General features: G+C 45.7%; 1 protein-coding gene across 34 annotated transcripts in view; it reads right to left on the reverse strand.

The window, feature by feature from the left end:
- Nucleotides 1-21,813, reverse strand: part of cadpsa (Ca2+-dependent activator protein for secretion a) — an 88,491-nt gene that overhangs the window by 2,347 nt on the left and 64,331 nt on the right. For 8 of the 34 annotated variants that reach the window (XM_028998828.1, XM_028998805.1, XM_028998827.1 and 5 more), the window contains 13 exons: nt 21,634-21,740; nt 21,014-21,043; nt 20,215-20,223; nt 18,817-18,973; nt 17,173-17,314; nt 16,741-16,878; nt 15,016-15,171; nt 13,726-13,873; nt 13,395-13,409; nt 12,749-12,823; nt 12,569-12,652; nt 12,426-12,458; nt 10,845-10,952 (listed from right to left, as the gene is read on the reverse strand). In XM_028998828.1, the coding sequence (XP_028854661.1) occupies nt 10,845-10,952; nt 12,426-12,458; nt 12,569-12,652; nt 12,749-12,823; nt 13,395-13,409; nt 13,726-13,873; nt 15,016-15,171; nt 16,741-16,878; nt 17,173-17,314; nt 18,817-18,973; nt 20,215-20,223; nt 21,014-21,043; nt 21,634-21,740 (1,202 nt within the window). The remainder of the gene's footprint in view (nt 1-10,844; nt 10,953-12,425; nt 12,459-12,568; nt 12,653-12,748; nt 12,824-13,394; nt 13,410-13,725; nt 13,874-15,015; nt 15,172-16,740; nt 16,879-17,172; nt 17,315-18,816; nt 18,974-20,214; nt 20,224-21,013; nt 21,044-21,633; nt 21,741-21,813) is intronic. The other 26 variants (XM_028998838.1, XM_028998833.1, XM_028998835.1 and 23 more) reach the window with 12 other exon arrangements.

Genomic DNA, 21,813 nt, shown 5'->3' on the forward strand with positions numbered 1-21,813 from the left:
CCACCGAGGCTCTGGGTCTGTTTATAGCCCGGATCTGCGTCCCTTCCACACGATCGTGGACGAACTCCGTGCCCCTCTCTGAGACACCCAGTGCCGCTCATTTGCTTTCAGGCTCCAGATGTTGGACCACAGGCTGCATGTTGTTTAAAGTGTAATTGATTGGATATGAATGAGGCCGGGTGACGTTAATCAGAAGTGACTGCGTCTCGGCGGTCAAAGTCAGCCGCGCTGCAGTCGTCTCCGAGTCGTCTCGTTGTTGCGCAGCCCTTTGTCTGCGTTTGACCTATAGTGCGCGTGACTGGCGGAATATTAAATGAAGATTAATATGGAATTTCAGGAAAGGAGCAAAGCAAGTATCTGGCACCGCAACTTGCTACCCAGCATCACTCTGTTCTTCACCATCATTTCATTCCAGCTAGCTAATGAGAGCTAACGTGGCCCTGTGGCACGAAAGTCCTGCCTGTTGTACCAGTTTAAACTTAAATTTACACTAGCAGTCAAGCCTTTGGACACGCCCACTCCCTGGTAGCTCTGAGATGTAGGTGTTGTTTTTTGGAATCGGACTGTTCGTCTGTCATGAGTAGCTTCTTGAGACGATCAAGTGCTTAACACAGGAACTCTTTGGAAAAAGAGTTTTGGAAAAACCTTCCCCAACCAGTTGAGAGAGTGGCTGAGAGTAGCCAAGAGGGTGAAATGCTGTCATCACAGCACAAGCTTTTACACTGAAGCGTGGAACATTTGGCTCTACATAACCACACAAGGTTTATTTAATAAAATCTTAAAAGTGACTTACAATCAGTAGTTACAGTAGTTTGTAGTTTGTAGTTTGTGTACAGAATCTACAACAGAGTGAATTAAATAGATGTATTCATAGTTGGGGTCCTAGTGAACCGGAATTGATCTCTTCATCGATGGTAACTTGAAAGCACGTTGTAAGTCGCTCTGGATAAGGGCGTCTGCCAAATGCCATAAAATGTAAATGTAAATGTACAGGGACAGACCTCCTGGAGACACACAGGGTTAAGTGTCTTGCTCGAAGTGGGGTTCATAGGTGAATGTCTTGTAGTCTTCAGTTTCATTCTAAAATGTAACTAATAATCTGAATCTGCCATAAGTGCGAAAATGTTTGAGTGACAGAGTGTGATAGGTCCTAGTAGTGTTTGAACCCTATGCAGCTACATGCTCTCCCGTGTTGCTCCAGGAGGACCGAGCCTGCCGTTAAAAAGTGGAGGTCGGAATAAACGCAGACGTCCCTGCAGACCGGAGCTCTTTATGTAAGGGCGCCGAGCTCCGGTTTGCGGGTGAATCAGAGGAGGGCTGTGTGCCTGTGAACGCTCCGGCAGCAGGGCTGTGATCGCGCGGAGCAGGGCACCCCCCGCCGGGAGCCCAGGCCCGGGAGCGGCTGCTCTCCCTCGCACCCTCTCTCCCCGGGGCTAACAGGCCACGCTCGCACACCTCCACCAGGCGCGCTGAGAGGAGATCCAAATTGAGCCGCGGAAAGCCATTACTGTGCCGGAGACGCCGCCGAGAGCATCTCTAGGTGGTAAAAATGCCGGCAGGGCCTAATAATGGCTGTGAGTGGCACGGTGGCGCTCAGATGAATAAAAGGTGGAATAAAAGACTTTGTTGGTGGCTATTAAAGGAAACGTCAGAAGGAGATTCCAGCACTATGAGACTCAAAGGAACCTTATGAATGTTAATGGCTAGAATTATCATATTTTGTCAACCTTTCCTGGTGTCAAACGAAATGTCACTTATGTCTAGTGGCTTTTTCAGGAATAAACAGACAGAAACAAGAAGTGACTGCTTGCAATATATATGAAAAAATGACCACAATAACTTCTGAAACCCAGAAGATGACCTCTAATGATGCTTTAATATAGAGGTGGAAATTGTAGAAACTTATATTGATGTATCACACTATAGTTCTCTGGTGCCATCGTGATGTACCATAAATCTTTTGATTTTTAAAAAATACATCTCTGCTGTACAATAAACATTCCCTTCGGTTGTTTTTTAATGTTACACAGAGTTTCTCAAAAACCACAACCACCACCCAGCCAAACCTAGCCAGCATCAGCGATTCAAACTAGCGACTTGGCACACTCGCCACGGTTTTATTTAGTGCCCCTATGTGCCCGGTTCCGCACAAAATGCTAGCAGATAAAACTAGCAAATACCAAAAAAGCACAAAGCCCGCGGCTTCCACAACCTGGTGTCATGCAAATGAGGCTTACTTTCCCCTACGTGGGCCGGATTTCCACAGACCGCGGCGAGCGGAACACTCCATGTCAGTCCCGCGTACCCACTAATTAGCCGAATCTGTTTCGATTGCCGCTTAATTTGCCAAAATTGCAAGTCATGGCGTGTGATTTTTCCATTTGCAAATGGATACATGGCAACGGCGGCCGTTAGCAACACGCTCGGCTCCGGGGCAACCGAACCTGTAATTAGTGGCTGGAAGTTGCTGTGGATAAGAGACTTGGGCTGAATAAAGAACAGGAAGCACGCGTCGGCTGTTCCTCGATCCTCCTGCTAGTAATGAGCAGCGCAGTGCGGATTTCGAGGCCCAGACGGTGAAATGAACAGCGATGGCCGTGCCCAAGCATCGTTTTGCCCTCAGAAACCCCTCTCTTGTTGTTTTTTTTTTTTGGGGAGGGGGCAGTTCGGTACCTGCTGCCAATAATGGCCGGCCAAAACACGAGTAATGCCGCGGCGAATCCGCGATGGCAGACGCGACACGAGGACCTAACCAGTTCCATCATGTGCCAGCGAGCTACTCAGGGATGGCTCGGGATATGGAGGAGGGGGGTGCCTGTCGTGTCGCCACGGAGACGACACGCGTGAACATCTGCCGACCCTGGGAGGTCGCAGCGACCTCATGCCACCATTTCTCTCACAGACACACACTCACACACATATATACAGTATATATATATATATATATATATAAACACACCATACACACCTTCCTTCAGATTGACCCCCCCCCCGCATTCACACTCATATCTGACATGTCACAGGAAGCCACAGCGCCTGGCGGGGGGGCAACAAACAGGATTCAGCGCAAGTACGCACACCTGAAGGCTGCGGCTCCCCTCTCCGCCGCCATACCGTGTGAGCTCGTATACATGGTCGGCTCAGGCCTTTGTGTGGGGAGACATGGGAGGGGTTAGAAAGGGAAGAAAGAAGGAAAAAAAAAGAAGCAACCCCCCCCCACACCAAAAAAACAAAAAAACAAGGAATGCCGAGGAGGAGGCGGTGTCCCTCGATGGGGGGTACGGAGGGATTACAAGCAACCTGTGACTCTGCCTCTTTCTGCCCTTGCTGGTGGTGGTGTGTGACTGTGTGTGCGCGAGCGCTGCACAACAGATTGGGCATGCTCAGTACGGCCCGGGTCTGTGGAGGAGATGTCCTGCTGGGTCCCAGCTGTGTCTGCAATTAGCAGGAGGCATGGAATGATGATTGTCGCAGGAGCCGATGCTAATGCACAGTGACAGGCCGGCATAAAGGGGAGCGAAGGCCGCCGCGGTACGGCCTTTTCCTTTTCAGCCCACCCCGCGCTTGCTCGCCCCGCTCTCTCTCTCTCTCTCTCTCTCCTATTCACACTTGCGAGTAAAAAATAAAATAAAAAAAGCCTTCAAAAATCCACTAAAGAGCAAGAAAGGAGATCGAAGGCACAACCTTTATACAAGGCTTCAGGCTGGGGTGTCTTTCTGCCTTTGTTACCGGGTGAAAAAAGAGCTGTCTGTTTGTTCCAGCCCTGTCCAGCGGACCCCAGCGCTCGCCTCACTTTTTTTTTTTTTGGTGTTGGGGTAGAGAGGGGGGGGGGGGTGGCGGCGAAGCTAAATTAGGCCCCCCAGCGGGCGTCTGAGGGGAGGACCCGGGGGTTGAGAAGTCTTTAAATCTGACTACAAGACATTATGCACTTACGACAAAGGGACAGCGTAAGCCTACCTGCTAGCCTTTCAGCGTGCCTGTTTGCCTATTATTGAGTGCTTTATATCTCATGAGAGGAGGTCCATTGGTGACGGAACTCAATTACCATGGTAACTCTCACCGGTGACCCCAGGTCCCACAGCCCTGTGGACCTGGAGGCAGACCTTTCACTCGAAACCCTCCTTGGCCCTAGCCGTGTTCCGGCACGGTGCGTCCTGGTGCTGACTGTTTTTCCCTCCACGACCCAAACGCTCTCTTTTAATTCCTCTTTGTAAAAAAAAAAAAAAAAAAAAGGAGCTGGAGGCTGGAGGGGGGAGGGCGTCTGAAAGGAAGGATTGAAATAAAGTTTCGGGGCTCAGAAAGCTTACGGACTTCAAACTGTTCCCGATTGTGCCGCCTGTACAAAAGGGAAGCCCGGCCAGGATTCACACGCTTCACTAGAACCTTAAGTGGAACAAAACTCCACTGTGTCTGTCGCCCTTTAACCCAGAGTTAGAAAATTTCTGAATTAGTAAATTAATTGAGTAAAAGAAACATAATTCTTTCGAATGATTGAAAATCATTGGCAATACAGATGCTTTCACACACCGGAAAAAAAAAAGTGCGGAAAAAAACACAAGGGCGAGTGAAAAGCGCTTGTTGTGATGAACTAAACGGCGGGCATTATGGTCTGCGCCATGTCATTGAGTAAACACACAATGACAGAAAGGCCGAGCGGGGGGAATAAAAAAGAAGAAGAAAAAAAGCGCCCAGGCCCGGGCGAAGTGAGCCATTCGTCTCACAATGGAATGCTTAGAGGCGGATTGAGGCGCGCCGAATGAGGAGTAAAACACTCATGGGCTTTTTTTTTTGGGGGGGTCTATAGACGGAGCGAAATGGAATAAGCCAGCAAGCACTTGAGAGTCCCGCAGAGCACCTGAATGGGAAGGAGGAGTGGGGAGGTGGCGGGGGGGTGCGGAAGGTGAATGGCCTGCCTTTTGGGACCAATTTGTCTCTTTTCACCCTTTCCTCCAGCCCTGACGCTGACAGATGTACAAAGGCGGACCCGCACTGGGCCACTCATCCCCGCGCTCCCGCAAGCAGCTGTCACTTTTGTCCGACAAGTTAATCAAACAAATACCACCATACCTCACTTTACATTACACAGAGCCGGGCGGGGAGGCCGCCCCCCTCGCGAAAAACCACGGCCCACGGACCTGCGACAAAGGCGAGTCATTTTTTCAAATTCGATATTTCGGCCATATGCATACATGCATTTATTTCTCGACCCCTTCTGGCGAAACGGCACTTTTTATTTGCGCTTGCCAGCGCTGCCATTAACCTCTGCTGTGAGGGGGCTTATGGCGCGCTTTCAGATCACCCAGCAAGAGCAGGCTGGAGGGAAATTCTCCCCCCACCCCGAGTAATTATGGAGAACCTAAGCTGCTTACAAGTGCGGGGGCTTCATCAGGAGGAAGCAAAACCATTTAACTTGTTTTGAATGGCAACTGTGAATGTACCTGTTGGTTATCTTTTGGTCTTTTTTTTTTTTTTTTTTTCCCTCTTCCCCTCCTACAGCCTGACCCACCAGCGTCCTGATTACTCATCTAAAGCCTCTCCCGTCAATTGGTTTATATCCAACAAAAGGGGATTATTAACTGTAAAAGCAATAAGAGCGCATCAACGTGCGGGGTAGCATTCATTTCGAAACAATCAGGGAGCAGAAATGCACGTCCAACGCTGAGGGTGTTGGGTTTCTCCGTTCTGTTGTAGAGTCACTTCCTAATACATTTGGCTGTATTTTCAAAAAACAATCAATCTTTCCATATAAATCCATTCATTCATTCATTTGAATCGGACTCTGACTCTCTGTTAGGAATCTTTTTTTTTTTTAATCTTTTAGACACTATTGATAAGAAATTGAAAACCAGGCTCCACAAACACAAAATGAATACATTCTCAATATCCATAAATATCCCAATTTAATTGACTTTTCCATAAGAAATGCAATGTCTGGTTGTGTTATTGCATGAAAATATAGACATTTTAAAGGAGAATGTGTCATCAGTATTAGCTACAAGATGAAATTAGTTTTTTTTTCATATTTTAAACAGCTTCACAGAGAGAATGAAAACCGGATTGATATTTTTCCAACAATGACCCTTGAATCATAGATTTAATAGATTTTTTTTTAGATATTCGAAACATACGGTCAGTTTCAGGTGGTACAGAAATGACCACAGGCGCTGTGGGGTCACTGACCCCGCGAGTGTTAACTTGTGGCTAAACTTGATTAAACTGTTCACTTGGCTCGGTGGTTCATGGCTTGGCCTGTAAGTGGTAAAGTGTCTCGGACAGTGAAGTGGTATTGCAGGTCTCCGCAAACGCGACAGCGCCGCAGCCTCCCCGTCGGCCCCGCCCGGCCCGCCCCTACCAGAGTCGTAAACCAGTTCGCTGCGCGGCGATTTAAACCGATTTAACTTCGTCGTAAAGTGCAATCTCGCCGATCTGATAACTGCCAAGGTCAACGGAAATACTTCAAATCAATCAATGGCGGCGGCCCTAATCCCCACGGCCCAGATTAAGTGTATAATTGACCCGTGTAATCCGCAGATCTGAGGCCGCCGGGTTCTCGGTTGGCACAGTGCCTCCCGGAGACAGCTCGCCGGGCGTGGGGCGTATCAGTTCTGCGCTGGATTTGGCCGGGGCCACGGAGATGGCTTTTTTTAATCAATGATCTCTGGGCCGGTCAGAATTAAGCAGATGAGCCTTTAAGTTGAGCACAGCTGTTTTAATCCACCTCTCCTCAGCTGTTCTTTCAAGGACTGGCGGGGGCGGCACAGGGGCAAAATAAATTAATCTTCTTCTCCTCCTTCAGACCCCACCCCCCCAATCCACCCTCCTGTCCATCAACAAACCGCAACTTAACAAACTCAGCCGTCTGCCCTGGCACAAGATTTGTTGCTTCTTATGCAGCTGTCAAAAAAACATCTGGCAGAAAAGCTGCCGGCAACCGACACTGGACCCCCGGTCAGCCAATGGACAAGGAGGAAATAACCAACCCACCCAGCCCTTACTGTTGGTCTGTTTCTGATGCCCAGGAGATGAACTTTAATTCTGTTTTTATGAAGAAAGTAAGCATGATTGACAGCTCTCTCACACCCTACTTCCTCAACCGCCACTGACTACAGAATAGAAGATTCTAGGTTGTAGATTCTAGGTGTGGCATCTCCATCATTTCTCCATCATTTCCCTCCATTCACTACACTACAAATACCCCTTGTACACAGGGCATGTCTATGGTCACCAACATGAGGCTCCTCGTGACCACGCCTCAACCAACACCAGCACATTATCAAAGGGTGGGTAGTGGGTAAAACACTTACTACCATTGTGTCCTTGAGCAAGACACTTAACCCTAAATTGCTCCAGGGGGGGACTGTCCCTGTAACTACTGATTGTAGGTAATGAAATGAAAGTGAAGTGATTGTCACATGTGATACACAGCAGCACAGCACACGGTGCACACAGTGAAATTTGTCCTCTGCATTTATCCCATCACCCTGAGTGAGCAGTGGGCAGCCATGACAGGCGCCCGGGGAGCAGTGTGCGGGGACGGTGCTTTGCTCAGTGGCACCTCAGTGGCACCTTATCGGTTAAGGAAGTGGCCCCATAATCAGGAGGTTGCCGGTTCGAATCCCGATCCGCCAAGGTGCCACTGAGGTGCCACCACTGCCCCCTTGTAAGTTGCTCTGGATAAGGGCGCCTGGTAAATGTTGTAAATGTAAACGTAAAGTTTTAATTCAAGCATTCTGATGGACGAACTGGCGAATGTCACAATAGCCTTATAGAGTGCTGGGAAATAATAGCACCCATAATGTGCAAGGACGTCTCTCAGGGCCACACATTCACTCCCAACTCCCCTAACTGACCAACTTGCCAGCATTGTAGCAAGATGCTCGGCACCTCCGACATTCTCTCAGGGAAATGATGTCAAGTCAGCTGTGCACTTCTTCTTCACTGACTAATTAAATAACAGTTTGGATTTCTATAGTGACACCATCTCCCGACAGCCCATATGGCAGCTTTTGACATTACCAGACACTTTTATGGACGAGAGCTACATACACACACATTAGAAACCACCAAAAAAAACAAAAAGAGCGAGTCACACACACGCCGCCGGTCCCTCATTGTCAGCGATGCGTTGTCTGTTTGTGAGGAGCCCCCCAGTTTGAACCCAATTAACACCGGTGTGGGCGAGTTCTGCGCGCTTCAAAACAGCACCGCGCCCTACAATGACACGCAATTATGCCGCAAATGCTGCTCCAGAGAACACAGATTAGGGAACAATGGGAACGAGAATTAAATGGGCATCTGCATTCAGAGTCTAGTGGTCAACAGCACTGTTCAATTTCCAGGCTCAAGAGCCTCGGCGCATTAATGTGCCAACACAACCAGCAAGCAGCTCATCAAAACGAGGAATGAACATAGGCCTGCGATTCAACCTTCAAATCATAATTGCACAATAAAAGGAATGTGCGTGTGTGTGTGTGTGTGTATGTATGTGTATATATATATATATATACACACACACACACACATATATACATACATACATACATACATACATATATATATATATATATATATATATATATATATATATATATATATATATATATATATATATATATATATAAAATATAGATAATAAGTCGCTCTGGATAAGGGCGTCTGATAAATGCTGTAAATGTAAATTATAATGATTTGAATACCTTATGGCAATTTTGTGTTTCTCAAATGACTAATTCCCTCTATTAGAACACGCTCTACCATGTTCCCTTATTCACATGCAGGATGTAGAACCCCAATCGGCCGTCAGCATGTCAGATTAATCTCAGACGAGGTGTGCTGTTTTTCTCCATTGGTTTGTTTTTCAGATCATTAAGAAAAAAACAACTGCATATCCAGTTAAAAAAATGAGAAAAACACAGCAATGTGGTGATAGATGGTCTAATCCTCTCAAATGAAGTCAAATAATAATAATAAAAAAAAAAAGTAAAATAAAATATGCACAGGGACGGAATCTCGTCAGTTGAGGGATGTGGACAGATTGGAGGTGGTGCAGAGTTTGAATGTGTGTGTTTCGAGTGTGTGTGTTTGTGTGCGAGAGTGGGAGAAGTGGGGACGGGAGGGTGGGGGTGTTTTGGCCTCGGCGGATAGACACTTGCTCCGCTTGTCCACTTCACCCAGGCTGAGTGGCGGAGTGGGGCGTGCTGTGCATGCATGGCTGGATGGGGCGGTTGGAGGTGCACGTATGAGCTGAGTCTCTGAGGAGGTGGGTCATGCTAGTAGATGTACACAGGAAGATTATTTGACTCTGAATCATGCCACTTGACATAATGTGATAAAACAACTCAATGTGAGAGATAAGTTCCACTTTAATCCAGGCGAGAGTGGAGGGGGGACCAGGAACGGGAGAACAGAAGGAGGAAGGGGTGGAGATGAGGAAAGAAGGAAAAAGCATGGCATCTCATGAGTAAACAAAAGCTGTAGATGCACCAGGAACGAGAAAGAAAAGAGCAGAAATTGAACACAGGAGAGAAAATTAAAGACAAAGAGCCATATTTCTACACGGCTGTGCAAGATGAAGTGTATGGGGTGTGTTCACTAATGTCACGCAAGGATTTACAGCAAAAAAAGGATCTTGGTGAGGAGAACGGAACTACCCACACTGCCCTTTTTGTTGGTGTGTAACTTTTTCTGACACCAAGAAGAACTCTACACAAAGTTTAAAATGGGAGGGGCCTGTAAACATGATTGGCAGCTCTCATCCTGGATTATTTAAATCCCCTCCCGCCAGAACGTCACATACCCAGGTGTCGTGCAGCTACCGTTTCCCTCCATTCTTTATGCTCCTATTGTGTCAGTGGACCTTACAAACATGACCACGCCCACTACCAACACCAACATGCAGATTATCAGCACTTTAATTCAAGTGTTCTGAGTAGTGAACTATTGGATGTGGACACACCCCACACTGTACGTCTTACACAGCTCGGCAAAAATACTGCCGAAAGGCCGGTAGAGAACAATGTTCTCCGCGTTCTTCAAAGACCCTCCAATTCAGGCCGGTTATTTGCGCAGCCCGGGCGAAGAGCAACAAACCATTGGATATGCGAAGCGGACAGACTTTGCCCAAAAGATGGCAAGCAATCTGCGGCTCGACATGCATCACAAAGGATTACGCATACTGATGGCACTGACTGTTACTTAAGACAGCGTTCTCTCTCTCTCTCTCTCTCTCTCTCTCTGTCACCCAGTTCCCCTCACTCATTCTTCTCTCCCTAAGCCTGCATTACAATAAGCCCGGCGTTTTAAAGAGCCACGCTCTTATTTGTATCTCCTTAGCAGAAGATTCACTTAAGAAATGGGGGCAGGTCCCACTTAAATAAGAGCCTCGGCTCCTAACGGGCCCTTAATCATCCACCATTATTAACTGTCCGCAAGAGCAGGTTTAATACTCCTCCGTTATTCGCAGCAGTTATGAGCAGATTTCCTGTCGCCGGCGTCGCCGCCGGCTGATTAACCCTTTGTGAGAGAACACTGCTTAAGATAATCCCCCTTCCAGGTTTTAGCACATATTGTTCGCATAAGAAACGAAAGAAGGAGACGGAGAGAAAAAGAAACGTTTGGAGACAAAGGTGGCGGAGAGTCAGACAGAAACCAGCGCACACTCTTGTACGCTCGAGTAAAAGGGCTTAGCAGAAGGAAGAGGGGAAGACGCAGCTGCGGGGTGGGTGTGAGGGGGTGGGGTCAGAGAAGCAGGCCTCAAAATGTGACTTATCCCTCTCATCTGGTTGTTATGTCACATTTTGGAGGGCCTCCTCCGTGGGCGGGAGGAGACGGCATTCGCTACTTACATCAAATAACCTTTCTATATACATCTCCTCATTGACCTTGTCCCGCAGCATGTCCTGCGAGTGGCGGATGAAGGTCACGTATGCGTCGGCCACGTCCATCCCCGGCTTCTGCAACACACATCAGAAGAAGGAGACAGTTAGCGAAGCACAGGATTCTGCACATAACGTCTCCAGGGGAGGGATCTTGGTTCTTTAATGGTTCTCAAGACGGAACGTGTCATGTCCTCATTTCTTCTTCAAGAAAATCGACTACATTTGAAGCACGTACAACTAATGTAAGGTTTTATAGTCGAGCTCTGCAGATGTAAGTGGTTCTGTAATAAATCTGTATTTTATTCAGATTTACATGTGAAACGATCGCTTTGTGTGTTATTCAGAAACTTTGAAAGCTTTGGGCATTCATTTAAAATGGGTAAAAACATTTTGTATTAATTTTACATGTGTGTGTGTAAGTGTGTGTGTAAGCAACTCATAACTAAGCAGTGAAAAAGTCAAAGTAAAGTACCTTTTGTGGTGATAATAATTATATTATTAGATATAAGATATTTACTCAAGTAATAATATATTATATTAATAACAAAGTTATAAAAATTTAACAACTGTATATTTCATTGAAAAACAAGTTGATGAAGAACGCGCGAAGTTTGGAATAAAGGATTACACACACAGGACCGTGTTATTTGTGCATTTTTTTTTTGGGGTGTCTATGGGTCTGAAATTCCTGATGGGTGTTTCATTTTCATCGCTCAGTGCATCAATCACCACAGTCCTGACTTGAGAAGTGAATAAAGCGGTCGGAAGAAAATTAGCAGAGAACAAGGACGATCGTTAGAATGAACGACTGTCATCTGAAGACGTGAAGCAACATTTGAACCAGACGGTGTTATGGCAACTGTGGCAGCGCTAGATTTTCCAGCTTCCACGGGGAAAATTAAATGCATCCGTCACTCGCATCCAGGTCACCGGGAGCTGTAATTGTCAGTCGCTGCAAATTGAACTTGCTTCACACGTCTCAGGGTAGTTTGGAAGGGGTGCAAATGAGCAAGTTCCTCCAGACGTAATTTCATTTTTCCGCATTAAAGCAAACAATTACCAGGAAGCTGCGGCGGGTCGTGCATCCTGGAGGCCGCAGAAACACATCAGAAATTCACTGATGGGGAGAATCATTAGACAAGCGGGGAAGTGTTGGCAGTTAAATGATCCTCTCTGATGTGACATTTGAGGCAGAAATCGGGAAAAACAGACTCGTCGCGGCCCTTTGTCGCACAACACGGAGAGTCACAGTGTATGCTGGAGAGAGGCACATGCCCGGCTGGTCACTGGTGCCCGTATACATATGAATGCCCATTTGTGGGTAAAGACGGACGCCACACCGCCATCTGCATGCTTCGTCAAATTCAAATCCGCTTCCCCCCGCAAGACACTGGTGCATAATTAGGCGGCTCCCGGACCAACTGTCTCTGTGCAAACGTTTCGAAAGCTTGGGCCTTGTGACGCACATCACTCAACACACACACATAAAACACAGACACACACATGTATTCATAGACAAACACTGATAGGAACTGTGTTCTCACTTACGGGCACATCCACATATTTTGACGCTGCTTTCACCTTAAGGTTAGGAAGAAAATTGAGAAAAACCATAAAGTCTTTGAATAAGCCATATTGGAAAATAGTCCCCCTCCTGCCGGCGATAAAGAAACCCAAGAGTGTTGTCTTACTGTGAAGGACAGGAACGAGGAGAAGAGCGTTCCTTCGTCGTATCGCGACAGCTTGGCCAGGACGCTCTCCAGGATGACCATGAACTGGCGGGAGACGAGGAAGAGAACGAGCATCTGGTTACCTCCCCCCCGAGGCAGATTTCCTACTTTTTTCACACGGCCTGAAGCACAGGCAGGTACCTTCGCAACCAGTAGGGTGATCATCTCCTTCACTGTCTCCTCGATGAGGTTATCGATTTGGGAGTGGTACTGCCTCTGTGGAAGAGACGGATTGGTCAGTTGCTCCATGTTGGTGAAAGTGATGAAATCACAACACGTATTCAGCAAAGAAACAATATATTTCAGAATTTTTGGCAAAATTCTTCTACACATCATTTTTTTAAATTAATGGCCATTTAAATTGTAAGGATGTAATGTTTTGTTTATTTGAAATTAGTTTTAAAAAAGGGTGGTGATTCCAACATGTTTTTTTATATTAAACCAGGGGTTATAATGTGAAGTTCATGACCACATAATTTTAATATATTTTCTCCCACCCCCCCCCCCCCCCCCCCCCCCTCTGCTTCCTGTGCGGTTGGCATCTGGGTAATTAATTTTGACATATAATTATTACCTGTCTCTAGATGCCACCGATACGAGAACTTCTCACTTCTACCCCATGTATATTCAGAGTTATCTATCACGTTCCGTAATGAAATCAAAACAATTTAAGTGTTACAGGTTCGGGGGGTGGGGGGACAACTGCTAAGATTGCTAATTATACATTTGGGATTGGGCGTGGGGGGACGTGGGGTGAGAATTCAATTGAATTGTTAGCCACACTTACCCAATCTTTAACAAACTTTCACAAGATTGAGAAAAAAAAAGCAAACGGAAAGAAAGATATGGTGATGGTGAAATGCTGCAGTGCAGAAAGCTGCATAATTCAAGCTATGACCACAAAATTCATTAAAAAACATAAATTATGCATATTGCCTTTAATTCATTATAACATTTATTTATATAGAGCATATATAAAAAATCATGCATTTCAAGATTATAAAGCAGGGCTGTTTCTGAAAGATGGGGTGTGCAATCTGGGGACGTTTGTAAGGGTGCATGGTAGGAAGGGCGGAGCCTCCAAGGTCGAGAAACGGCAGCTGGACTTTCTACTGTACCTCCTGTCCCAGGTCCATGGCACACAGCTTGGCTGACTGGGCTTTGGCATCCACCATCACGTTGAACATGGTGCATATTGACTGCGGCACGCGGAAATCTGTTGTCCGGCTGCTCTTCTGCAGCTTGGCCTCGAAGGCCGCCCTGGTTCTGTAAATAAGCGCGCAGCGTAGGCACAAATCAGCTTTACTGGTGTTTACACACTGGTATCAGGCTTTGCAAACATGTTTTCTTTCTGTGTGACACTTAACCCTTTAAGACTCTGTATGTGTGCGTGCTTTTATCTTAGACATAGACCATCCTTAGCAAACTAAATGCAGGTCATTCTGGCTCAATATCTCAAATGTTGGTTGTTGGTTAAAGTTACCAACTGACAATAGTTCAAATATTGTGAAGTTTTTGTGACCTGATTAGGTTAAATAAAACAAAAATGAACACCAACACCAATTTCAACACCTCAAGTTGAGGTCTCACACACACACACACACACACACACACACACACACCAGCAGGAAACTCTGTAGAGGTCAAAGGCCAACCAAGGAGGTTTGGAAAAGCCAAGGTATGGGAGGTATGGAAGGAAGCAAGACTAGCAGGGTCCAGCAAGGCCAAACTAAGTATGGGGAGGTTCAGACGGCCCAACTGTCACAGCTGCACAATGCTAAATTGCAGACTAAATTTTTCATAACTATTGCCAAATTTAAAAGGATGTGACCAAAAGATAAGAAAAATGTATAAGAATGAAGGCCTCGGTGTGCCGCGGGGCAGTTCCGTCGACTGGCTGACTGTTGTCTTGCTGCGTATTGTCTAATATAATTTCTAGTATATGCAAATCCTCCACCAGGGTAAGAAATGTGTGTGTAATAAAACTTTTGCAAAGATGCAGACAACCAAAATGTCTGCCTTATCATTTTAACAAAGTAAAATTTTCACGGTAAACTATATAAGCAATGCAAGAGAAATTTGGTCTTTTTCATAGTGAACAAGATGCATCACATCTTTCAAACAAAGACCTCGAAATGAGATCCTATTTATATATAGACAATTCAAAACCATAATTGATGTATGTCTTTAATTAATCATAGCATTTTATATAGAGATCATATACAAAATGAACAGAATTTGAATTAAATGCATTGTTTTGATTAGGGACATATTTAAAAAAAAGCCCAAATAATAATAATATGAATATGAATATAGACATTGAGAAGCTGCCTGAAGAAAATCATCTGCCCACCAACATCAGCTGCTCCTGCACCTATGGCTCACAAGGCATAGAGCAAGACTCTCACCGTTTTATGCAGGATTCTATCATGTCGCTGGACATGAGCTTCAGCCGGCTCTCCAGATGCTTCCCAAACTCCTCCTCTGGCCAGTGCAGGTCCCGTATGAACGTCTGCAGAGCATCCAGCTTCCAGAAGAGGTCCTCTGAAGTCCCTGAACCATTGCTGGCAGTGTACAGAACAAAAATTAGAGGCAAACAAAGAGCGTTATCCAAAATAAAGGGAGGGGGGTTGGAAAGTCAGGCCAGGGATCAAGGAAGGCTGAGTTGACAGTCCAGTATCACCTCTAAGTGAGGCTTCAATTGTTTAGATTATTTTTACCATTTAGTGATTGCGTCCATGATACATAACCATGGTAAGAAATTGGACCTCCTAGAACAAATGTTGCATTTCACGCAATCAGTCTGTGGCAAAAATGAGATGTCCTCAGCAAACCAATAACCAGGCAGGCTTTAAATCACCGGTTATGTAAACTGAAGGAAAGACCACAGGGCTCATGCATACTGGCCAGTCGAGCTTCTCCGGTCTCCCACGGGGGCAGAAGGTGGAAAGGGCGGGTGGGGCTACAGGATGAAATGTTGCGGGAGACCATGCCTGGTTCTGAAGGCCTCCCACAGCACACCATCCAGGCCCGAAGGTGACGGGTGGGGTTAAAGCACGACATGCACATCAGCCACAGATATCGTGGGTAGACTTGGGATCAGGGGTCGGGTGGGAGGAGTATCTTCATGATGGAACACAGGGAGGAAGGGGAGACTGCCAGCCCCCTTCTCTGCCCCAACCAGTCCCACCCCCCACAGGACAGAGGACACTGAGGTCTGTGTTCTATGCTATGTTGGCTGGCTGGAAAGATACAAAGCCAAATGTGTTCTCAAGTGATAATTAGGTCTCTTGTTGTTACAAAAAGCCGCCAGGAGTGAAAACCAAAATCATAAATGGCTTCTTATATTCCAATGCTTGTATCTTTCCAGGCTAACAACATGCACAGACAGGTTAAATGAAAAGCCACGGAGGTTCTCCATTTTGAAATGGTGCCTAAGATAGCTATGTTCCCATGCTGTGGCCTTGGCATGAACGTGGCATGGCTGGGAATTTCGTTAGCACTTTATGAGACTAAAAACTGAATGCCTATGCCTACCGAGTCTCACTTAGCAAGTGTGTGTGTGAACGTGTTCATATAGAATGCAACACACATTGAACCCGAAGGTGTTTCACTTTCGTCTGGAAAGTGGGATAGTTTAATTTGCCAGGTGCTGAACGAGTGGTTTAATTACTGGGGATAAAAATAGCTCAACAATCAGTCTCTCGTCAAAACTATTCTCTCTGCTGAAAAACCTGAATGAGTGTAAAGAAAGCTGGTAAATGGGTAAAAAAAAAATATTTTAAACTTGTATTTGTCTTTTTGTTTCTTTTTAATTCTTTAATTCTTGATGTCTGTATTAAATTAGATGAAATAATATATGATCGTATGAATTTATCTCAAATTTCATTTTTACCTGCAAAAACGCTGGTATTGGCAACTGAAATTGGCAACACTGATCAGACATAAATGGCTTAATCATTTTCTCAGAAATGTATTTAAATTTCAAATGTTAACATGTCAACTGTGGAATAATCAGAATGGTGTATTAACTGCTTAATTATAGGACATATCCCTTCATCAAATTCTTCATGGAGCGGTTCATGCCGAGGCCACTTGTGCCCAAACCAGAACTCTGTGGACTCAATACACACTTAGAGTCATTAACAGACGCCATCCAGGACGGAGCAGAAAAGCTAGGCATTTGAGGAAGGTTAACTGCCACTGGTACTTTGGGCATTTGCAGGTTGACATTTGGAAGATTCACATTGGGCAGATTACTTGTTAAGCTCCTGTAGGTGGGGAAGAAAAAAGAAAACGAAAAAAAGAACAGAAATGATTTGGTGATGCCGATGAAGAACAGGAAGCGTGACGGCACGTGGCGACTAAAGTGCACGCAGCGAGAGAGGCTGGTCTGAAAAAGCAAAGCACAGCAGTTTCACAGGGGTGTCATGAACGATGGTAGCTGTGGCAACCGCAGCAGTGATTTTATCAGTACACTAAGCAGCAATCAGCAACAATATTACCAAGGGAAACTCAAATGTAAATCTAGAGTGGAATGAGAAGATCAGGAGAGGTCGCCTTACTTGACGGGCTCCCAGGACTCGCGCTCAAAGCCCCTGTGGATGGACTGGGCGATGGACGACTCCATCAGATCCACGTAGCGCACAACCAGCGGGGCGTAGAGGTCCTGCAGGTGCTTATGAAATTTCCCATTGCACAAGTTGTCTGCAAAGAGTGACATCTCATCATTACTTTGCGAGGAGAACAATTCAGGAGAGAAGATTAATACTCATACATTAAGTGCTGTGCAAAATGAATTATAATGCATTTCATAGTGTCTTATTATGCCGTTTGAAGGTTCTGTACTGTAATTAAAAGCAACATATATAATTCCACATGAAGCAACCTGTTTTAGTGGTCATATCACTATATCATAACATAGGAAAGACGACTTCCACATCTAATAAACACTTTTGTTGTCTAACAAATGACGCACAAGACATTAATTTTAATATGAAGACAGTTGCAGTAGTGGAAAATTCAAATATGATTTTTATGTCACTTCTGTAATAGCACTGCCTCTAAAAAAGTGCTTATAATGCTTTATGTGGTCTTATATTTGTTGCTTAAGTCTGCAACAACATGTTTATGGGTCATTATGAAATGCATTTTGAATGCTAAAAATGGTTTAAGAAGTGTTTCCATGGGTTTTGATACGATGGCTGGGGTGTGTGGCGCTGCAACAACCTCTGTGATGTCGTTGTGGGCACCACGTTTAGCCATTTGAGCGGCCGTTGTACATTTGAATGTGGGTGTCTGGGAGCATGGTCACAGGGATGCCTCCTCACCCAGACGTCCCCCGCCTTAGACCTCATTAAAATGTGCCAGTGTTGTCCGAGTTTGGCGCCTGTCTGGTGCTAAGGCTATTTCCTGCCACAGAAGTGAACAGCTAGCAGGCGACAACGCTGCATGTCGAATGCCCTTCCATGTCGAATGCCCTGACAGTGTGTGTCAGTGTGTGTGTGTGTGTGTGTGTATATATACGGTATTGACCTTGTATTGACTGTATATATTGCAAATACAGTATTTTTCTATTGGCAGTCTGTAGACACCTTATATAGACCATGCATGCTCAACATCTGTATTATTAGGTGCTTTAGAATTGTTTAGAATTTGTTGACATGTTTTATATTCTGCACCAGTCCTCAAATTTGTACACATTTGTGTGCACACACGTTGCGGGAAGCTCTGCCTGTAGCAGCGTGTCGGCAGGCTGCACTTGTTCTTTTGTTGGCGGAGTAGCGGAATGTGCTTTTGATCAGAGCTCAGGGGTTTATCCGGGATCCAAAAAATCTGATGGATAGCGATGCCCTTCCCATAGGGTTTCACGGCCCGGCGGCGGTCAAACACACAGCTGCAGCCCCCTCTCCAACGCGGCATTGTGGTGCAGAGGAGCAAAGACAGCTGCTGCGTGATCGCGGCGCCTTCAGATCCTGTGGCAATTAGCATCTAGCTACATCGGGAGTAGCACTGAAAGAGACGGTGGCAGCAGGTTACCAGACTACCACACGCCGGGCCGATGGAGGAATGTGGCGAGCGCAATTAACCGGATGCAGAAATGGAACGGAGAGTAAGTGTCCCTTGCTCCGGGGTTCAGCACCGCGGACAGCACCCCAACAACTCAATTGGCCATCCAGGAATGCGGCCGCAGCAAACGAGCCACTCACAGTCGACGCGCAGGAAGTCATTTAGCAGCTGGAAGAGCGGGAAACTGTCCCAGCTGTCAGGGGGCTGGACCTCCAGAGCAGCGTCCATGTCCACAGCGTACAACGAGAGAAACGTCTCGGCGTGCTCCACCATCAGGTCTGACCACCATGCAAAGGCCTATGGGGCAGATAGAGGGACAGGAGAAGACGATGGGACAGAAGTAACAGAAGGAGTCTAAACATTGTAAACTGCCATCTGGTATTGGCTCGGCTGGTTGATTTTCCATGTAGTTTATGATCTGTTTTTAGAAGACGGTACATGGCAACACATGAAGGGGTGAGAACCGTATGGGCATAAATGACTTTTTGCCATTATTATATGAAGCAAAAACAAGCATATTTTTAATTTAAATTGAATTGTTCCTGTAAGTTCAGAGTTCAGTGTGTTATTAAGGATTTATTAAAATCCTTTCCAGCATAACAAGCTGATCAAGAGCTTTCATGTCACTTATGCCCCACATGGTTCTCAGCCTTCAATATGCAGGCCGGTGTTTATAATAAAGTGGCCAGCTCGGTGGCTGTGGAGCAACAGCCTCCCCCCACACCATCTCATGCAACATCCAGAGCCCATTGCTGCTGACAGGAGCGGGTCTGTTCAGCCGTTCGCATTGTGACAGGGACGCCTCCAATGTGAACGTTCCCTACCTCCCATGCAAGAGGGCATTCTTACCCCCCCACCTTCCCTGAAAACTCCCAGCATGCAGAAGGAACAGGCCTCCAGCAACAGGCCTTGGCGTAATATTTTTAGGACGCCAAGTCAAGGTGAGTGAAGGATGTAAAGATATGTCTGTTGCTGGAAGGTTTGATGTGCTGGCCAATTAAGTCCAGTTTTTACGAGGTTCGGTGAGAGGTTGTAGGTAGAGTATTGGCATGCTCTGGAAAATGTAGGAGTTTTATGCTAAAGGGTCATGGCTGAAATTAACAGCCCCCGCCTCGTCCGTGACTCCACCTTTCCCCATACAAGAAGAGCTACAGGTGGGGATAGGGTAGGATGTGGCAGGTACATAGACAGAAGGGGCTGGGCTGGATCAGATGGAGAAGGAGAAGATCTTTTGAGGCACGCAGCCTCAAAAAGGGTCAGCTTCATGGGTTAGGGTGGAAATGGCATCACTGCTAAAGTGCTTGTCTTCACTGCACGTGACGATCGTCTCTCTCCCGTCCACTCAGCATTCGTGTGGCCTTGTGACAAGCACTTTCTCCACTCTCCATGACAGAAGACCAGGGGAGCATGGTGAGGGGTCAGGGCAGGGGATGTGTGGACAGGTAAACGCCCCCCAGTTAGAGCATTTACTAGTCATGCATGGAGGGTATGGCGCGACAGGGGAGGAAGAGTTCATCTGGTCACACTCTGGCACATACCTCTTTACCCTGTCCAGATCATTCCGAAACCCCACCAGCAGTGAGAGAACAGGAAGGGTTAGGTCAGGTAATATACATCCTTGAGTGTGTGTGTGTGTGTGTGTGTGTGTGTGTGTGTGTGTGTGTGTGTGTGTGTGTGTGTGTGTGTGTGTGTGTGTGTGTGCGTGTGTGTGTGTGTGTGTGTGTGTTGTTTGCTGTCTACATCATGATGAAATGTTGAGTTAGAAATTATGGGATGCTGAAAAACAACTTTAATGAAATCAGTGAGTAATGCTGTATGGAACATGGCCTGAAGATACAATGTTAACTAGGGCAACTCTGCTTCTGTGCTTTTTTTTTTTTGTTAGGATGCTTTTTGAACAGAAACAAATAGAACAAGATGACTGGATAAGTTATTTAAATAGATCAAACAATATGAATTTCTCAAATCTCAAGCTAAACAACAATATTAAAAGCATTTAAGGCATTTTATAACTGCAGTAAATTAATAAAAAGTATTCTTCGCCATTGATTTAAAAAATATATTTTCAAAAAAATAGCAACTGTATAATATTGTATCATTAAAAGTTAAGATAACATGAGCAAAATGTAACTAAAAAAAGAAGTAACTAATTTCTGGTTAGAAATGTTAATGAGATCCGAATGATGCACTCAGACAATGTAACATGCCCGCTGTAAGTGGGGTTTGAGAAATGGTGAAGGTTTATTTTGGGGACCCTCAAGTCGCCCTTCCATTGCTCTACACGTGTCACCGTGGCCAGCATGCGTGGGCTAATGAGTATGAGAGGGGATACTGTACCGAATGATCTCCCATACTGGGACCTGTCGCCTGTTGGGCATATTAAAAGACAAACAATGGTGTGAACCAATCGGCTGGCTTCTCTTGCACACTCTCCTAGCCGCTGAATTGTCGTCTACTGTCACTTGCATTAGCATTTCAGTTCGGCTGTGGTCTGAGAACAGCATTGGTTTTTTCGTGCTTTAGTCCTGTGTTTTATGCGACTCGAATTCCATGGGTTTATTCCATATAGTTACTGCATTCATGACCTGCATTATTCATGTATAATATAGACATTTGTCTGTTGTGCAGATCTCTCAAGAATTGAGAAGTTCAGGTAATTTAGCTGTAGATCAATATATGTAATATTGAAACTTATTCGCAATAAAGGAATAATAAAGTTACATTTTAGAATACAGATGAATACTTTCTGAATTCTAATCATGCTGATGCTGGTACACAGAAATCATTTATTGCAGTGATGTTGCAATTCTCTAGTGGTTCTCTAGTGACGGTTGAAACTTTTCTACTTTTGACAATTATACTCTTGAATTTGGCTTCACCCTTTTAAAAAAAAAAAAAAGAAAAAAAATCTGTTTCGATACCAGTCTGTGTGTGTATAAAATTGATAATGAACTGACCTCAGCATGGTGTTCCTCGTTCTGCTGCAGAACCTCTATAACCAGCTCTGCCAAGCGGATGGTGTCCTCCAGTTTTTTGGCGGGCGTGATTAAACGCCCTACGTTCTCTGAAGCACAAGGGTAAGATGGTTAACACAGGAACATGGCACCCATTCAGACCCTACCTCACCTGAACACATG

Source organism: Denticeps clupeoides, chromosome 12 (genome assembly GCF_900700375.1).
Source record: "Denticeps clupeoides chromosome 12, fDenClu1.1, whole genome shotgun sequence".
Lineage (NCBI taxonomy): Eukaryota > Metazoa > Chordata > Actinopteri > Clupeiformes > Denticipitidae > Denticeps > Denticeps clupeoides.